Source organism: Sinocyclocheilus rhinocerous, unplaced genomic scaffold (genome assembly GCF_001515625.1).
Source record: "Sinocyclocheilus rhinocerous isolate Xijiao unplaced genomic scaffold, SAMN03320098_v1.1 scaffold1281, whole genome shotgun sequence".
Taxonomy (NCBI): domain Eukaryota; kingdom Metazoa; phylum Chordata; class Actinopteri; order Cypriniformes; family Cyprinidae; genus Sinocyclocheilus; species Sinocyclocheilus rhinocerous.
The window spans coordinates 684333-703306 of record NW_015637000.1 but is presented as its reverse complement, the minus strand read 5'-3'; the positions used below and the strand labels follow the sequence as shown (position 1 = coordinate 703306).

General features: G+C 36.6%; 2 protein-coding genes across 2 annotated transcripts in view; both read left to right on the top strand.

Moving 5' to 3' along the window:
* The first annotated feature begins 969 nt into the window (after positions 1–969).
* On the top strand, positions 970–13693 carry parp10 (poly(ADP-ribose) polymerase family member 10). The gene is made up of 11 exons (XM_016563130.1): positions 970–1022; positions 1686–1861; positions 1975–2217; positions 3158–3388; positions 3464–4434; positions 6688–6900; positions 6988–7111; positions 8306–9256; positions 10428–10561; positions 10790–10964; positions 13070–13693. Exons 2-11 carry the CDS (start codon positions 1687–1689, stop codon positions 13366–13368), a joined length of 3516 nt encoding a protein of 1171 aa, XP_016418616.1. The 5' UTR covers positions 970–1022; position 1686; the 3' UTR covers positions 13369–13693.
* A 2044-nt stretch (positions 13694–15737) lies between these two features.
* The window catches only part of cpsf1 (cleavage and polyadenylation specific factor 1), a 20691-nt gene continuing 17454 nt past the window's right edge, over positions 15738–18974 (top strand). The window contains 7 exon segments of the mRNA XM_016563154.1: positions 15738–15913; positions 16131–16311; positions 17462–17489; positions 17572–17608; positions 17953–18070; positions 18170–18250; positions 18335–18486. Of these exon segments, the coding sequence (XP_016418640.1) occupies positions 16168–16311; positions 17462–17489; positions 17572–17608; positions 17953–18070; positions 18170–18250; positions 18335–18486 (560 nt within the window). The 5' untranslated portion in view covers positions 15738–15913; positions 16131–16167.

The following is an 18974-nucleotide window of genomic DNA, read 5'->3' as shown; positions in this document are numbered from 1 at the left end:
ATGATTGACAGCAATCGAACGCCTGAAAGGGGCTCATCAAACTCTGGTGGGAGGAGCTTAGAATTTTACGTAGTATATCCGGGACTTTTATTTTATTTCAATAATAACAGACGGCGGCGAAAAACGTCTGAAATCGCGGCGACGCCATTAAGCGTGTATTTAAGTTCGGCAATAATAATAATAAAAAAGAGGGACAGGTGCACTAACAGCTCATAGCATCACTAACTCAATCTAGTGTGGTTTTCCTCAGCGTTTGCAATATCTGCACAAAGGATACGTCGGGCAGCTGCTCGAAGATCTCGCCTTTGGAGAAGACTGTTGATTTTATACTTTAAAAATGTAAGTATTACTACTTAAACATTAAGATTACCCCAGAATGAATTGCATCGTTTGCCCACCCCAACACTTACATGCAATAATAATGATAAATGCTAACCAATAATTACTTTTTTTTTAAAAACTTAAAATGAAAAAATATATACTTTTTTGTCGTGACATAGCTATACATAAATATACACTAGTTGAACAAATGCAGTCGATGTGAATACATCAATTTTCAGTCAAGCAATTAATACAATAATTAATAAAATATTTATATTTTATTTACCCTGTGTGATTTGGACAACTTCAAGTTACGCCTCCTTGTTCAAGTTACGCCCCCTTCCAGTTACGCCCCTCTCTTGCAGTCCGCAGACAGACACACTTGGGGGTATTTATCGGCAACGGCACGTCATTTTAATATTTAATAATAATAATATATTTTTTTTGTTTTAATTAATTGTTTTGAAAGTTTGGCTGTTATTAGTTAGTACTGTCAATAAAAATGTGTGTTACGTATTATTATTATTTTTTTTGTTTGTTTTTACAATAGTGCTATCAACATTTATTTCCAAACAGAAATGTATTTTTTTTATCTGTATCTCTGAAATGTTTTTCTCGCACTGTCACTTGTGTCAGGAGTGTTGTGGACGCTCTCGAAGCCGGAAGTAGCGCGTGAGTCACTGCAGCGGTCCATGTTTCAGGTAAGCCTGCAGAATTTAGCTCTCAGTATTCTGCTACGCTGTTATTATACAAATATTGTTCTAACACGATCGTGCACAGTATATATTGTTCTTCGTATTATGAATATTAATGCGCAGCTGTCTGTTATGATCCAGCCTCACCCTTTCAGTTTCTCTTTCTCGGCATTGGGTTTATTACGGTTTATTATTACACGATACAACATATATAACAAGTTTATAACATCCAGTTACCAAGTATATCTATTTCTAATTACTCATAATTTCTCATTTTATTTCTAATTACTATCTATCTATCTATCAAATATCTGTATATTACACAACACAGGATTTCTATTTATAACAACAGTTACCATCTATTCATCCAGTTACTAACTGTTGGTATCTGTCTATCTATCAATCAGCTTTGTAAAAAAAAATGTAAATGCATTGTAGTAATATATAAACCCACAAAAACAATCCCAAAAGACGCATTGCACCATAGATAGGTGGAAAACCCCACAAACACAACAATAACAACAGTTTGACCATTTGATTTGATTGATTTGTTTTTATTTTAGTGCAGTAGCCTCACACAAGGTTTTGCTGGTAAGTGGGGCAGGAATGACAGTTACTCTCTCAACCGGCTCAACTTCATTCTTCATGAGTGTTTTTCTGTGTTGTCAGAATGGCCGAGAGCAGCCTGGAGGAGCGGTGTGTGGAGGTTCTGGATATTCCTGATGATTTGGACGATGAATTTCTCTCTCTCTACTTTGATAACAAGCGGCGCTCTGGAGGAGGGAGCGTGGTCTCTTTGGAGAGACGTGGAAAGCATGCACTGGTGGTTTTTGAAGACGCAGAGAGTAAAAAAAAATTGAATCGATTAAAAATACATTATATTAAAAAATGAATAAAATGACAATATTGCAAGCATACATAAGCAAAACTCTTTGAAAAATTGTTTCTCTCACACTAGCTGCTGTCAGAGTTGTCTCCAAGACCCATGTGCTCCAGAATAACACACTGACGGTGCGGAGGAAACCACCAAAGGACCCTGGAAAGCTGCTGCTGAAAGGGCTCAATCCACACACTTCACTGGACCATGTGGAGCTTTACATAGAAAATGTTACTGGAATGAATTATGAAACAGACTTCATCCTGTATCCATCTCCGAACAAGGACCTGGTTGTAGTACATCTGAAAAACCCTTTAGACAAAGGTTTGTAGCTCATCGGTACATCGACATTACATACAGAAAATACTGGAGGCACACTTTTAATAATGTATAAGTGTCTTTAAATATCATACCAAGTGGTGTTTATTTGAATAAAGTATAGCACAAGCTAGTTTTCAAGCAAAACTTTTCACTAAAAGTGTCTTCGAAAGATAAAATACCAGACTGATATACTGACATGTTGTGGTTGTCCGATGTTAGTGTGTTTCTCTGCACCTGATAGGACACCCGAGTGAACTTGAGGAGAGCTGACTCCATACATCCACTAAACATCACTAAAACAGCCAATGATTAAAAGCCATGAAACAAAGAGCATTGAAGAGATTTTATAAAAAGAAATACTTGTATTCAGCAAGGATGCATAAAAATGCTCAAAAGTACCAGTAAAGACATCTAGAATGTTACAAAAGATCTGTTTCAAATAAATGCTGTTATTCTGAACTTTCTCTTCATTAAAGAATCCTGAAAAAATGCATCATGGTTTCCATACAATATGAAGCAGCACAACTGTTTTCAGCATTGATAATAATAGTAATAATAAATGTTTATTGAGCAGCAAATCAGCAGATTATACTGATTTCTGAAGGATCATGTGACACTGGAGACTGGAGGAATGATGCTGAAAATCACAGGAAGAAATTACATTTTAAAATGCATAAATAACACTACGTTAGTTCTGAGAAAAGCTTGAGCAGCATTTGAGCACTCAGTCTCTTGGTTTGATATTTTGTATCAAATGCAATGACATTACTACATTTTTAAGTGTGCAAATACATTTAGGGCCACTCTATCAGACATTTTAGTTCTCATGAGTCATTTTAACGTTTGCACAAATTCTAGAACCATTTCAAATAAATTCACACGTGAATGTATGATAACAATCTGCAGTACGCTTGGTTTAAATGTTCTGTCATTGTCTACGTAGATTTTCAGATGCTCAGAGACGAAGTTTCCAAGAGGCCTCTAAATGAAGCAAAGGTCACTCTGGAGCAGGTGGAATCTACAGACTCTATTTCGGTGGCCAATCTGTCTCCTGCGCTCACAGAGGACGTGCTGGAGCTCTACTTTGGGAGCAGTCGTGCTGGAGGCGCTGACGTCCTGGCAGTTAGCATGCTAGCAAATGGCCGTGCGAAAGTTTCTTTCAAGGATGTGACGTGTAAGCCAGGATGTCTTTCTTTAGCCACTTTCTCTGTGTCTGTTCTGAATCTCACTCGAGTGTTTTCTTTCACAGCTGTGGACTGCGTTCTCCAGAAATCCCATCATTTGGAAGGGACAGATTTAGTAGTGGAGCCTTACTTTGATTTCTTGCATGATCGGTCGTCTGTGAGCGCTCAAGATGAACAAGGAACATTGATGGATGGGAACCAATCACAGACAGTCTCACCCCAAAGTCCGACTGCTTCTGTCCCAGAGGCAAGCATCCGCTTAGGACACGATGCTGCCACAAGTTTAGCGAATACTACTGCGTCTGCTCCTGAGCCGTCTATCCAGAAGGAATGTGTTAGCTTCGTATCTGTGCTTGACGCCACTAAACATCACCTGCTCAGTTTGAGCAATTTGCTCGAAACCTTCAAAAAGGATCACCCCAAATTCGACGTCAGTCTATTAAAAGATGGCGTCCAAGTCAAAGGTCCTGACCAAATTGAGGTTGAAAGACTTAAAAACGAAGTTCTGCAGTTCCTGACTGGTGTTGTGGAGGACCATCTGACGCACGACAAGCTCAAAGCTGAGTTTCTCGGACGGGAGGATGTTAAAAAAAGGCTGAATTTGTCTTTGAAAAGCATACCTTCCACCTACAGCGTGTCAGGCTGTACGGTCTCTGTAACGTCTCCGTCCCGTAGCGCCGTCAGGCAGGCCCGAGACCTGATAGAGTCCCAGATCTCAGAGTTCACTGTGCCCATAGCCAAAGAGTGCGAGAGCGTGCTCTGCTCACAGGAGTGGTCTGACTTCCTGGCGTCTCTGGACTTCTGCAGTGCCAAACTGTCCGACGCCGGTGGAGCGATTACTGCCCTCACCCTGACAGGGATGGAGAAGGACAATGAAGAGAATATTGTTGTGTTTCTCAGCACACCACGCCAGAAGGAGATCGTCCTGTCTATGGAGCCAGGAATGCTCAAATTCCTGCAACTCCATCATCAAGGTCTGCTGGCGGACATGGGAGAGGTCATCCTATTCCCTCTGGAGACTGCAGACGGATTGAGTGTTAGTTACTGAGTTTGCTTTCATTTGACTGATTTAAATGACATGTACACTACTGATCAAAAGTTTGGGGTCAGTAAGATTTAGTTTTAATGCGTTTTTTTTTTTTAAAGTTACAGTATAGGCAATTAATGTTACAAAAGATTTCTATTTCAAATAAATGTTGTTCAATCATGACAACTCTCATGATTGAACAGCTTTTTTAGCATGGTGATGGATATGACAATGTTAATGTATTTGGTCTTCAGTAAGCTCATTGGCTGCATATGCAGCATGAACCAATCAGCTTGTGCCAAGTCGTTTACTCTCTGAATATCATCAGTTACGTTAACAACCATCTAGAGTTTCAAGACCGAACTATATATTTCTTATCCACATTTATAATAATAATTTATAATAAAAAGAAATGTTTCTTGAGAAGTAAATGATTTTAAATTGTAATAATATTAATATGTTCTTAGGAGTCCATAACAGTGCTAAACATGTCACTTCCTGTTGCCAGCAGGTGGCGCTATGAGTATAACTGAATATGGGCATGGGTATTTGTTCAGGACATAACACCTATCAAACGTGTGAAGTTTGGGGCAGATCACACCTTGTTTGCCTGAGTTACAGCAACTTCCTGTTTCATGGCGAAACATCAAATTTTGTCAGGCTGCCAGGGACACGCCCCTTGATGAAAACTCAAAATCTTCGCAATTTAACGTCACAAAGGCCTTATGATGACCCTCACCAAATTTGAAGATGATCCGATTAAAACTGTAGGAGGAGTTCGTCAAAGTACGAGGCCTGGAAATGTCAAAAACTGCACAAAAATTGTACAGTAAATTCAGAATAACGTACATCCTGTTGGGTTTTGGATTTTGTACCAAGAGACTTTTTTGTAGGTAATGGTGTGTTACGCATGTGTACCGATTTTCGTACATGTACGTAAAACGTAGCTCGAGGCGCACTCCGTTGAAATTTTACAGGTGGCGCTATCGAGCCGTTTTGCCACACCCACTTCTGAAACCCATATCAGATGTAAATTTTCGCCAGTTCTGACGCGTGTGTAAAGTTTCATGAGTTTTGGAGAATGTTTAGGCCCTCAAAAATGCGATTCACTTTGGAGAAGAAGAAGAAGAAGAAGAAGAAGAAGAAGAATAATAAGAAACGGAGCAATTCCAATAGGGTCCTCACACCATCGGTGCTCGGGCCCTAAAAATGGAATTTACTGTATAACGCGGAATGTCACGGAATTTGTGAAAGTTGGGGTGAATTAATCAAAAGTAGATCAGTACACTTAAATCAAATCGTGATATGGACTAGTATCTGTAAATATTAAGCACCAATGAATCCTGCATGTTCTGTGTGTCTCTGTGTGACTGAAAGGCGCAGTCGCACGGTTTCGTTTACTACTCGCTGTGATTTCAGCGTCTGCCATCTCACTAAATAGGACATAAATACATGAACAACATCTCCAGTTTCAAGACCGAACTATATATTTCTTATCCACATTTATAATAATAATTTATAATAAAAAGAAATGTTTCTTGAGAAGTAAATGATTTTAAATTGTAATAATATTTCACAATATTACTGTTTTTGCTGTATTTTGATCAAATAAATGCAGCCTTGGTGAGCAGAAGTTTATCAAAATCAAAACATCTTCCTGACCTCAAATCTTTGAATGCTGAATTGCAGAATTGGATTTGCAATTTGATTGTAAATTTAAATGTGATTTAATTGTAGAATTTATTGAAGTTGTTCACAAGTAAAAATGGTTCAATCATGTTTAAAAGTATTTTAATGTTCATACATAATTCGTTTTAATACATAAGATGAATAATGAGAAATAATTTAATATAATAGGATAAAGTTGTACTGAATTGTTAATTTGGTAGAAAATAATTAACAACAAATAAAATTAATAATAATATAAATGTGCATCTAATATAATAAAATGTAATTGAATTAATTTGTAGAGCAAAAATAGACTAACCTGCAATATTGTGTGGAGAATCTAAGGTACTCAAATGGCCGAACAGCTTCGTAGATGCTGTAGAAAAACGGCGTGATTGCATGGGAGGGTGATATTGTCAAAACATATTTCATATAATATAATAGTTTTTTTTAGAATTCCTATATGTAATCATCTCCATTTTAGTGTATTGTCATTTTTCTCAGTCTTGAACTGAACTGAGAACTATGAACTGTGTGGTCATTGTCTTTAAATGTCTTCTGTATGGTTAATCAGTCTCTTAATTTCACTGGCAGATTCAGGGAGAATCGAATGTGTGCCAGTCGGCGGCAGAATTATTAAGTGCTATTATCGGCTCAATCTTTACAAAGACCATTGTGGTGACCCAGCCTGGCATTTCCCGCTTCCTGCTGGAGGAGGAGGGTGTCAGCATACTGGCAGAGATGACAGCAAAGTTCGAAGTCTATATCGACATGGCCAAAGTGCACTGGGAGCCGCTAGAAGATGGTGTAACGTATCCAGCCTTGTTGTCTATCCTGATGTTTCTCATATACTCAGTAATACTTTAGGGTTGACTGTTCTTGTGCTTTCCACAGGACATACTGGAGCTGGCATGGAAAATGACAACCTGTCAAAACTTCCAGAGAAGTTTCTCTGCAAATTCCGTGCAGGACTTCATTGCTGGAGTCCCGAATGGACGTACTGATGCACATACTTCAGGTCAGTATAGATCATCTGCCTGATTGGTTCTTTACCGGTCGTTGAACTATAAGTGGGCCGAGACCCTTTAATTCCACTTCTTTTCTGCGGGAAATCCAATGCAATGATTTAGGACCCTATGATTTCTGCAATGTGGAAAACGCGGAAGGAATCACGGAATCCAATCATAATTAAAGCTGCAAGCAGCGATGAACGGGCCCTCGCACCCGGGCTCACCGCCAGCGGGCGGCTTTAGTAAAACAGTCAACGGCGAGCAATATGGATTTAAAGTGGTAAATATAGGATATTAAGCACCAATGAATCCTGCATGTTCTGTGTGTCTCTGTGTGACTGAAAGGCGCAGTCGCACGGTTTCGTTTACTACTCGCTGTGATTTCAGCGTCTGCCATCTCACTAAATAGGACATAAATACATGAACAACATCTCCAGAACTGCTCTGAGAGTCATGTCTATCGTCATGTCATATACACTCAGAAATTTAAAGGTCCTCATGGCAGCCCGTCAAAATAAAAGTTCGGTTTAACTTGAAGAAATTGTGTCAGAAATATATTACTATTGTACAGTAGAATGTACCACTACTACTACTACTATTGCTAATAAAATTATTAAAACTTAATTTTTTTAAGGAATAATCACACTATATTTCTTCCATGTTTTAATTTGAATAGTAAACCCCCTTTGATTGCCAAAAAATAAAGAGTTTAACTTTCATTTGATTAAAAGATAAATTAAATGAATGTTTTATGCCTTTTGATAACCAGAGAAATTAAAACACACAACACAGAATTTCTGAAAAAAACAAAACTTTTCATAGGGCTATTGTAAAAAAATAAGTTGTTTTATGCATTCAAATAATTAGACATGCTTAAACAGAATTTGGTAACAATAAAAAAAGAATGTGAGGGAAAAAATAAAACATATAGATCCCTAAAAATGTCATTTTTGTTCAACATGTAATAAATTGATGTTAAATTGTGTAAGTTGCATGATTTAAATTAATTAGGCATGCTTTTTTCCATTAAAAAGGAGTCCAGAAAAATCAAAATGGAAAAAAAAAATGAATCCAGAAAAATTTAAACGGGAAAAACGGAATTTGGGAAAAAATAAAACAGATTTCAAAGGGCCCTAAATACAATGGTAATCCATTGATTTTTGTTGAACCCCAATGGTTACTGAATGTTTTCTGTCACTCAGCTCGTATTGAAGAGGCTAAGAAGATCTTGGCAGTCATTGGCAGTGATTTGAACCCCCAACCTTCTAGTTTAGGAGCCACAGACATTGAATCTGTAGATCTGTATTCAGACCAGAGCCGAGATACCTCAGCAGTGGCAGAAGAAGAGGACGACCAACCCCAATCACTGCAGGCCCATGACCTCCAGAGCTCCTCTGCACCCATGAACGCCTGCAGCCTCGACGAAGACGCAAGCCTCTTGCTGGCCATTCAGATGTCAATGGAGCTCAACCAAAGGTCGGACGCAGAGGACATCCAGAAAGCTCTAGAACTGTCCAGGACCGACTCCATGCCAAACCAGGAGAACACGCAGCTGGAGAGAGCGTTTGACATGTCCTTGGAAGACGCCATCAAGTCAGCTAACAAAGCCGAGATCTGTGTGTTTGCTAACTACAACCATGATCTTGTCAGGGTGGACATCGCATTGGGCAAGAAGGTTGGACTGAGACAGTGTGAGGAGAAGGTCGAGAACAAGAACCTGCGGAAACTCTCCTCCCATCAGAAGAGATGCATAGAGCTCATTAAGAGGAAGCATGCTGTCGAGATCAGCATCCAGGGCACCACCGCCGTCCTCTCCGGCTTTAAAGAGCACGTCTCTGAGGCCGTGATGGACCTGAAGAACGTCCTGAGAAGGACAGAGAGCATGATGATAGATGCTGAAATCGTGAAGACAATACAGTGGGTGTGGTACGAGCAGGGCTCCTCCTCCAAGGCCATCCCGTACCCGCCGGATGCCACGGTGTTCATTGAGAACGCTTGGAAAATGAAGCAGAAGAAGACTGATATTCTCTTCAACAATCAGCCGTGCAGCATTGACTTCGAGAAGATGGAAGAGCATAGTTTGGCATCCGGGAAATCCGTGCCTATTAGACGGAAAATGCTGAACAAAGAGGACTTGTACACGGATGGCACAGGTACGAAAACCTCCAAAATAATGAAATCCCCAAAAGGAGACTACACTGTTTTTGCTATTGAGTCCAAACTTCATTATCACAATTTATTTTTGTTTAAAAACAGGCAAAATAGTTCTTCATAATGGTTTCCAGGCATAATATAAAAACCTTTTTCAAATAGTAATATAAATTGACATTTTAATATAGAGTAGGTTCATCCATGGACAATATGCATTTTATTTAATACAGTATTTAATGTATAGATTTTAATAAATAAAATAAATAATGTCCATTGTACTAATTACTCATGATATGCCAGTTAATTTGTGAAATTAACTGCAATTAATTGCATAAATACAATTTTAAAAATTACAAAATGTAAGAATATTAAATTATGTAATGTAATTATTATGTATTTTTTTTAAATAATTTAGTTTTGGATTATTGTCAGTTAATTAAAACATTGAATAAAATTAATTACACATGGTATGCTGATTAATTAGTCAGAGTAATCACAATTAGTTGCATAAATCAATATTTGCTGAGAAAATCCCTCATATTAAAATAATTTAATATAAAAATATCTAATAACTAAAAAATATATAAAATAAATTGAATACATTTATTTTTTAAATTATTTAGTTTTTCAGTTGTATTTAAAAAGTACAATAAATAAATATTACAAAAAAACTATATATAAAATATATATTAGTTTTGTCGTTTATTTGGTATTGTCAGTTGATAAAAAATGTATTACCATTAATACAATTAATTACTAATGATATGTTGATTAATTAGTCAAAATAATAACAATTAACTGCATAATTTGATATTTGTTGAGAAAAACCCTCATATTAAAACAATTTAAGAATGTTAAATTATCTAAAAATGTAACTAATATCTAATAATTATCTAACAATTTTGTTTTTGGATTATTGAGTCAGCCAAAGGAAATTACAAAAAATGTTATTATGAATATATTTTAAACTTTTTTCAGCCTCATGTAAAACTCCCAGTTGCTCAGATTCCTGTTGAAATGACTGGATTTCGACCTTGAAATTTCGCTGAGCATGTGACCCTTTACCCTTTACAAGGGACTTTTTTTTGTAATTAATCACACTAAATCAATGTGATAAATAGCACTGTATAAATAAGTGTACTGTATATTTAGTTGATGACGTCTGTTTTTCAGATGAAGATTACAGTCTGCTGTCCAGCATGCCTGAAGTGTGTCCAGTGGATGAAGACTCTGATGAATTCCAGAATGTGGTCAAAGATTTCTATGACACCCTTCAGGACAGACACAACAAAATCAGAATCATTAAGGTACAATCGTACAACACGGTCGCACCTCGACGTCTGTCAGTGCATGTGGAATTCAGACAGGTTTTTTTCTGTATGCAAGACATTAATCTTTCTTTTAGTTCTCGGAATGAAAACTTGTGAATTTACTATTATGTTTGTAATCAAAACGTTTGTACATTGAATTGTGGGAATGATTATCTGCTTTGGAAATGTCTGTTATTGGTCGCACTGACTCTGATGGCATTTCAGGTTTATAAGCTGATGAATAAACTCCTGCATGACCAGTACAGGCTGAAGAAGGTCAGTATTGAGCGCAGCTCCTCAGAGGCGCAGGTGGAGCGCACCCTCTACCACGGCACCAGTGAGACCAGCGTCAAGGAGATCTGCATTCACGGCTTCAACAGGAGCTTCTGTGGGAAAAACGGTACTGTGCTGTTAATCAGTCACACCCTTCACTGCATCACTGTTGCATTGTTTATAGCAGGGTTATTATAGTACACTACACTTACAACTAATACCATAAACATTTTTCGTTACTTGAAATAAAAAATCATTTTATTTTCAGCTCACATATTATGTTTGTAGTTTAACTAAAAAAAACTCAAATTAAAAAGACTAAAATTAATGGTTTGGGGACCAGTTCTCACTATTAATAATTTGCTGCTTATTAATAGTTAGTAAGGTAGTTGTTAAGTTTAGTATTGGGGTTGATTAAGGGATCTAAAATATGGTCATGCAGAATAAGGCATTAATATGTGCTTTATAAGAACACTAATAAACAGCCGATATGCTAATAATATGCATGCTAATAAGCAGCTAGCTAATAGTGAGAACTGGTCACTATTTACCAAACTAATAAATACAAATTAATAAAAAAACTGTACAGACTTATTTAAAAAAATAATAATTTAAGAAGAAAAAAATAAAAAAAATGACAAAAACAAAATTACTAAAAATCACTAAAATTTAAGTAAAAATAGAAAATAGAAAAATAGAAATCTGATTCAAAATATTAACAAAGCTATAACAGTATATCTGTGATACTAGAATAACATAGGCTCATACATAAGTTTGGGATTTGAAAAAGCAACCTCCCAGGAACACCTTAGCAACCACCTAGCAATGGCCCAGCAAGAAGAAACTGAATAACAACCCATTACAAACCACTCACAGCACCTTAATAACCAGCTAGCAATGCCCTTGCAAATGGACACAATTCTATCAGTTCACGTCTTTGATAATTCACACTGCGTGATTGTCACTCGCGTGAACGAGCACCGATTTGCCTTCGATTTTGGGCATTTGTCTGCGATTTCGCGAAACCTGTCGGCGAGTGAAAGTCAGAGCTACAATCGTGCAGAGTGTGAACTCGGCATTAGCGAGACATTACCAACCAGTCAGAACATCTTAGAAACGTGCTGCAATCACCACATCACCATATGAATCAGGGATATTATCGTTAACTAAATCTAGAAAAAACGTTTTCATTACTTCATACAACTAGTTGAAATTAAATTATAGTAAATAAAAAAAAAAAACTAAAATTTAATCAAAACTATATAAACTCAGAAAACAAAACAAAACCCCCCAAAACTAATAAAAATGACAAAAACACAACAAAATTGCTAAAACTTTAAAGGGGTCATATGATGTTGCTAAAAAGAACATTATTTTGTGTATTTGGTGTAATGAAATGTGTTTATGCGGTTTAAGGTTATAAAAACACATTATTTTCCACATACTGTACATTATTGTTTCTCCTCTATGCCCCGCCTTTCTGAAACGTGTCAATTTTTACAAAGCTCATCGTTCTGAAAAGCGAGGTGTGCTCTGATTGGCCAGCTATCCAGTGCGTTGTGATTGGCTGAATACCTCAAGCGTGAGACGGAAATGTTACGCCCCTCACCATACTATGATTATCAGTTTCAGGAAACTTTCCTTCGTAAAATGCGCTGCACACGCTCGAATATTTGGGTTGTTCTGTTCTGAAACAGTGTTGTAAATAAAATAAACCAGATTTCTAGTCATGTCCTCTTTTGGAAGACCAAACAAAGTAGTTTCGCTTTCACAACGAAACACACAGCGTCTTCACGGCATGGCGGCGGCGGCAACAATACTACAGCGAGAATAAAAGTTACGCCTTCTTTCTTTGCGTGAACATTTGGGCGGCGTTATGCAAATCTTCCCACACAGTGACGTAGACATGTGGGGGCGTGTTAGAACGAGCCGTTTTAGGTAGGCGTGGCTGACTCTTAACTTTTATAAAGAATATCTCTTTGGATTTGAGACTTTAGTCTTTGCAACTTTACAGATCTTCTTTATGCACCAAGAGCTTGTAACACTCCAAAGAGAAAGGAAAAAATTAAATCGCATCATATGACCCCTTTAACTTAAATTTGAAAGAAAACAACAAAAAATTAAAAACGAATTCAAAATATTAACAAAAACTATAATAGTACACAAATGCCTCTGAAATAACACCGAAATGAATTTAAAAATAATAAATGCATCTTGTCTTTTCTCTGACAGCCACTGTGTACGGTCAGGGCGTGTATTTTGCGGTGAACGGCTCACTGTCCGTGTCTGACACCTACTCTCCACCCAATGCAGACGGGCACAAGTTTATTTTTGTGGCCAGAGTGCTGACCGGAGACTTCACCGTGGGCAAGTACGACTACAAAACCGCCCCGCTGAAGGAGAGCTCTGGCGTTCCTGTCAGATACCACAGCGTGACGGATCAGATCAACTCCCCGACGCTGTTCGTCATCTTCAACGACACACAGGCTTACCCACAGTACCTCATCACATGCAAGAAGATCTACGGCTGATCACATGCCTTCTCATTTATAATGCCACTGGCGGTCATGTCTAATCATTAACCCACTCTTACTTTACTGCACGTGTGTTTATTTTAAACAGGAGTTTGTCTAAACAGTAGTTGAGTGTTGTTTTCTTTTCATTTTATGAATAATATGATTCTTCTGTATTGTAAGTGACTGACAAAATGTTTTCATATTTCGGTGTCCTTTAATGATTGATATTTTTTAAACAAATGTATTCAGTCGTAACGTATTGTCTGCTTTAAGACTGTCAGCTTCACATCACTCACAGATGAGTATTTTTGGTGTCAAAAAATTGAGTAAATAAATGCTGGAATGAAGTTATTATCTACAGTGTTTGTATACAGTAGTAGCAGTATAGTAACAATGTTTACAGTAGATAAGTGTTTAATTCTATTATTTAATTGTACACTGTGAAATAAAAAGATTTGGGGTTCCTCGGATCGTCACACTTGAGATAATTTGGCAACACCAATAACTCTTTTAAATCTAAATCGATGCTCATCTGAATACATATATTTATAGGTAACACTTTACAGTAAGGTTCCATTTGTTAACAATATTTAATGCATTAACTATCAATGAATAATACATTGTTACAGTATTAATTTTTGTTAGCATAAAAATACAGCTGTTCTTTGTTAGCCCATGTTCGCTCAGGTCCATTAAATAACATTATCAGATAACAACTTTTTAAATAATGTATTAATAAATGTTGGAACATTAACTAAGATTAATAAGTGTTTTTTCATTGTTTATATTAACTAATGTAGTCATTAACAAATGGACCCTTATTTTAAAGTGTTACCTATTAATAAAATAATATTACTAACAAAGAGTACCACTGTAATATGAATGTTCAAACTCCTAGCTGTGGAGTTTTGTCTTCTGTAGGATATCATATTTTATTGAATTTCTCTGATGCATGTCACAGCTGTAAGTCTGGATGTCAGAGTGGAAGTTTCACTCCCTCTGCTTGGTCTTCAAAAATGTCTGATATTAATTTAGTGATCAAATTTCACACCCTTATGGAAATATGATCATATTTTGTAATGATCATTTAAATCTGGCTAATTTTTAAATTGTCATAAATCATCATCTCAGGAAAATGTTATGGGGTTTCATTTGTGTTTATTACACATTTTGGGAGACGTGACAACTGAATAGGGAAAGAAATTATATTTCAGTATTCCTGTGAAATATTAGATATTACTTTGAAAATCTTGCCAATTATTACTCCCATTATTACACCTCTTTTTTTATTATTTCACGTTGCCCCAAGAACACATTAATATGCAAATTAGGAACAGTATATAGATACATTGTATAAAATGGGAAAACCGTTTATGGCCATTTTACGCACATATTGCATAAAGCAAAATAGTATATCAAATCATTCTGAACTGAATAGGGAAAGAAATTATATTTCAGTATTCCTGTGAAATATTAGATATTACTTTGAAAATCTTGCCAATTATTACTCCCATTATTACACCTCTTTTTTTTTTATTTCACGTTGCCCCAAGAACACATTAATATGCAAATTAGGAACAGTATGTAGATACATTGTATAAAATGGGAAAACCGTTTATGGCCATTTTATGCACATATTGCATAAAGCAAAATAGTATATCAAATCATTCTGTTATATCTTTCGTAACATAGTAGAGAATCATCTTTATACAAAGTTTGGTATAAAAAATAAAAATTGATAGGTGATAAAAAATAAAAATCCCACTGTGTTAGCTTTTTCATGTCTATTCATGTCTATTTTTTTTAAGTACAGGGGCCAGTTGCATAAAAGGTTAAGACTAGTCTTAAAAGTTAGTTAGCTAATTTTTTTCTTTAAGACTGGTCATATGTTTTTTAATTCAGTTACATAAAAATGTAGATTAGTCTGAGTTGAATCCAAAAATAAGACTGATTACCCTTTGGCTAACTGCTAGTTGGTCAGACTAGTTCTTAAGACACTGTCTTAACATAGAGACTAAGTTTATGCAACTGGCCCCTGGTGTCCTTTACAGTCAGCGGACATAGCATAACTGCTAGTTGGTCAGACTAGTTCTTAAGACACTGTCTTAACATAGAGACTAAGTTATGTAACTGGCCCCTGGTGTCCTCTACAGTCAGCGGACATAGCAAAACAATAAAATATCATTTTTCAAAAATTTTATTTTTCAATTTTTTTTCTTATGCTCTAAACAATGTAATTACATGGAAAATACTAAATTCACAAAATCTTTTTTTTATTTTTTATAACACTTTTATATATTCACTATGTCCATACATCTATATGTTCACATATATAACAGAAGTGATCGGTTCAGAGAAAAGGGAACTGGTGTCACGCGCTCATTGCGCAGGTCGGACACATTTCGGCGCTGCGCTGCTGCTGCTGCTGGCGCGGGTCATTCTGGGATGTGTGATGAATGAGAAAGTGTTGTCCATTGTGCTGAGTTCGTCTGTAAATAAATATATTTTTGAGACCAACTGGTCATAGGGCTCATTTGGAAGTTTGCACAATAACTCGCTGGTATGTTAGAGTTTATTTTGCGTATCTGCAAATTATGTTTTTATGGTCACGCACAGCTCGCTAGCATATTAGCGGGAGATGCATATCAACAAAACGCTCGAATCTGCGTGCAAATCAGTAAATCACAAGCATAAGTCAGCAGATGTGTGTGTTTAGCTTGTCATGGTTTGTGGATCAGTCAGAGTGTAAACTGGTCACTCTGGGTTTGATTGGTTAGGTGCTGAGGGGAGCTGCTCTTCATCTTCACCATCATCATGTACGCGGTGTACCGTCAGGCTCATCCGCCCACTGCTGTGGAGTTCGCCGTGTACTGCAACTTCATCTCCAGCCAAGAGAAGAACCTGGTGGTGGCAGCAACCTCTCAGCTGTATGTCTACAGGATCATCTATGATGTGGAGGTGAGGTGGGGGGGCTTTTCTGTCTCTGTTCAATTAAATGAGACGCAACAACAACCATCAACCCTCTACGGACACCTTGGCAATTGAATCGCCATTAGCTAGTACATTTTTTTGTTTACTCGCCAGACTGATATACCATATATGCATGTGTGTGTGTGTGTGTGTGTGTGTGTGTGTTATATATATATATATATATATATATATATGTGTGTGTGTGTGTGTGTTTGTAAAATGGCACAGAAATTACTACTTTCTTAACATCAGTCAGTCAAGCATTATATATGATAATCAAGTATTATTGAATGATAGAACTTCAGTAATTAGAATTAAAACCATGTATGAATGCATATTAGTCATTTTAACTGAATTAGGACTGCTGGTGCTGCTTTTTTGGTCATTCAGTGTTTCTGTAAAAAAAATGGGGAAAAACTAACAATAATACTGATAAGATAATAATAATACGTAGAATTCTACTAATAAGAACAATATAAAACGCACTAAGGATTAACGAGCTGCTGGATTCATGAATATTAATCAGGTTGTGTGTGTTGGCTGGAATTGATTGGCTGAAATCAAAACGGGGACGATAATAGGTGAGCGCCAGCCAATGAGATTGTCGTTTGCGCATTAGTTCCGCCCACTACCGGAGAAAGCGGTAGTTCTTAAAAGCTGAAGAATTCCAAAGGAACTCCGTTATTTTGACAGCAAAATACAACAAAGAATATGTGGCTAATATTAGACATCATTTAGTAGCCCAGAGTGAAGATTTAGTCGCATATGTTTGTGATTTACTCACAATGTAGAGGGTTAGTCATGCAGATGTTTGAAGTCAATTCACACAGATGTCATAGCTAAGAAACCACAGGCGTACACACACACACACATGTGTAAAAAGGCCTAATACTTTTGCACGGTACTATATGTAATATTTATTGTTTTCTTATTTTTTCTATCATTTTAAACCTTACAAACGTTGGTTGTGAAATGTGCTTGAGAAGTATGTTTTTATTAGCTGTATCTTTATGTAAATATCTTTATATCATTATGCTATCTTTATATTTTTTAGAATAAATGTCACCTGGTTTGGTTCACTTTGGTTTATATGGGTCATTAATACAAACATTAATCATTTGCCCTTATTGCATTCTAGAGCACTTCCAAATCAGAAAAGTCATCAGGTAAGACTTTTCATTTTTTTGTCTGTAGTCAAGTATCCTGTAGATTATTATTATTATGTTTACTATTAATCTAACTGTGTAGATGGCAAGAGCCGTAAAGAGAAGCTGGAGCAGGTGGCGTTACTGGATAGGGAGTTGTATAAATGTTTTATAATTATTAATTATTTTATAATTAAATTTAATTAATTATACACTATTTTAGAAATATTACAACTCAGTTTCTACCAAATAAAATGTTTTAGAACTAAGTGTAATTAGTAAAATGTATTTTCATTTTAAAATGCCCATGGTATTTTAAGATTTTATTAATTTAACAAAGAAAACAAACAGTCGTTAAGGGGGTGAATAACTTGTTTCTTAGTTGTTTTATTGCTAGTTTTATTATTTTTAGTCACTAAAAAGTATTTTAAATCATAATAAGTCATCTGAGACCCCCTGTTCTGAAGTTTGCTCAGGCACAAAGTGTTTTCATATCAGAAAAATAATCTTTCCAGTTTGTTTTTGAGTGGATGTCCATGGCCAGCGTTCAGCTCGCGGGCACCAACAGAGACGCCTTGCTCCTCAGCTTCAAAGATGCCAAGGTACGCGTGACTGCATCACAGCTACTTCCTGCGAAAGAAAAGCTTTGAAGATTGTCTGAATGATAAGGCAGTTTAATGGTGGTGTGTTTTTTCTTCCAGCTCTCAGTTGTGGAGTATGATCCAGGCACGCATGATCTCAAGACGCTGTCGCTGCACTATTTCGAGGAGCCGGAGCTGAGAGTGTGTTCTGTGTTTATGAGCATGTGTTGAGCTGCTGATCTGTGGAGGGTGTGTTGTGATGGCTGTGTGTTTGGATGTTTTCAGGAAGGGTTTGTTCAGAATTTGCACATCCCCATGGTGCGTGTGGACCCAGAGAACCGCTGCGTTGTCATGCTGGTGTACGGCACCTGTCTGGTGGTTCTGCCCTTCAGGAAGGACACGCTGACCGATGAACAAGAAGGCATTGTGGGAGAGGGGTATGAGCAAATATTTTCTGCTTTTTTGTAGGCATTTTGAAATTATTACACTGCCTTTGAAAAGCTTGGGGTTGGTAAGATATTTTTAATGCTTTTGTACGATTTTTTAAAAAGTTTTGTAATGTTTTAATGTTTATTTTTAATGTTTTTGTCGCATTTATTTAATCAAAAATATAGTAGCTAGGAATAGTAATATTGTGAAATATTATTACAATTTAAAATAACCGTTTTCTATGTGAATATATTGTAAAATGTAATTTATTCTTGTAATCTATCTATCTATCTATCGTTATGTTCTATCATCTCTCTATCTATCTATCTATCTATCGGTCTATCTATCGGTCTGTCTGTCTGTCTGTCGTTATGTTCTATCATCTCTCTCTCTCTCTATCTATCTATCTATCTATCTATCTATCGGTCTATCGGTCTATCTATCGGTCTATCTATCTGTCTCTCTCTCTATCTATCTATCTATCTATCGTTATGTT

Bases quoted from the DNA above. Each gene is read 5' to 3' on its own strand.
- parp10 (XM_016563130.1), top strand. From the start codon at position 1,687: ATGGCCGAGAGCAGCCTGGAGGAGCGGTGTGTGGAGGTTCTGGATATT. The intron at 2,218-3,157 runs GTTTGTAGCTCA...TTGTCTACGTAG, and splicing joins GAAAAACCCTTTAGACAAAG to ATTTTCAGATGCTCAGAGAC. The intron at 10,965-13,069 runs GTACTGTGCTGT...TTTCTCTGACAG, and splicing joins GAGCTTCTGTGGGAAAAACG to CCACTGTGTACGGTCAGGGC.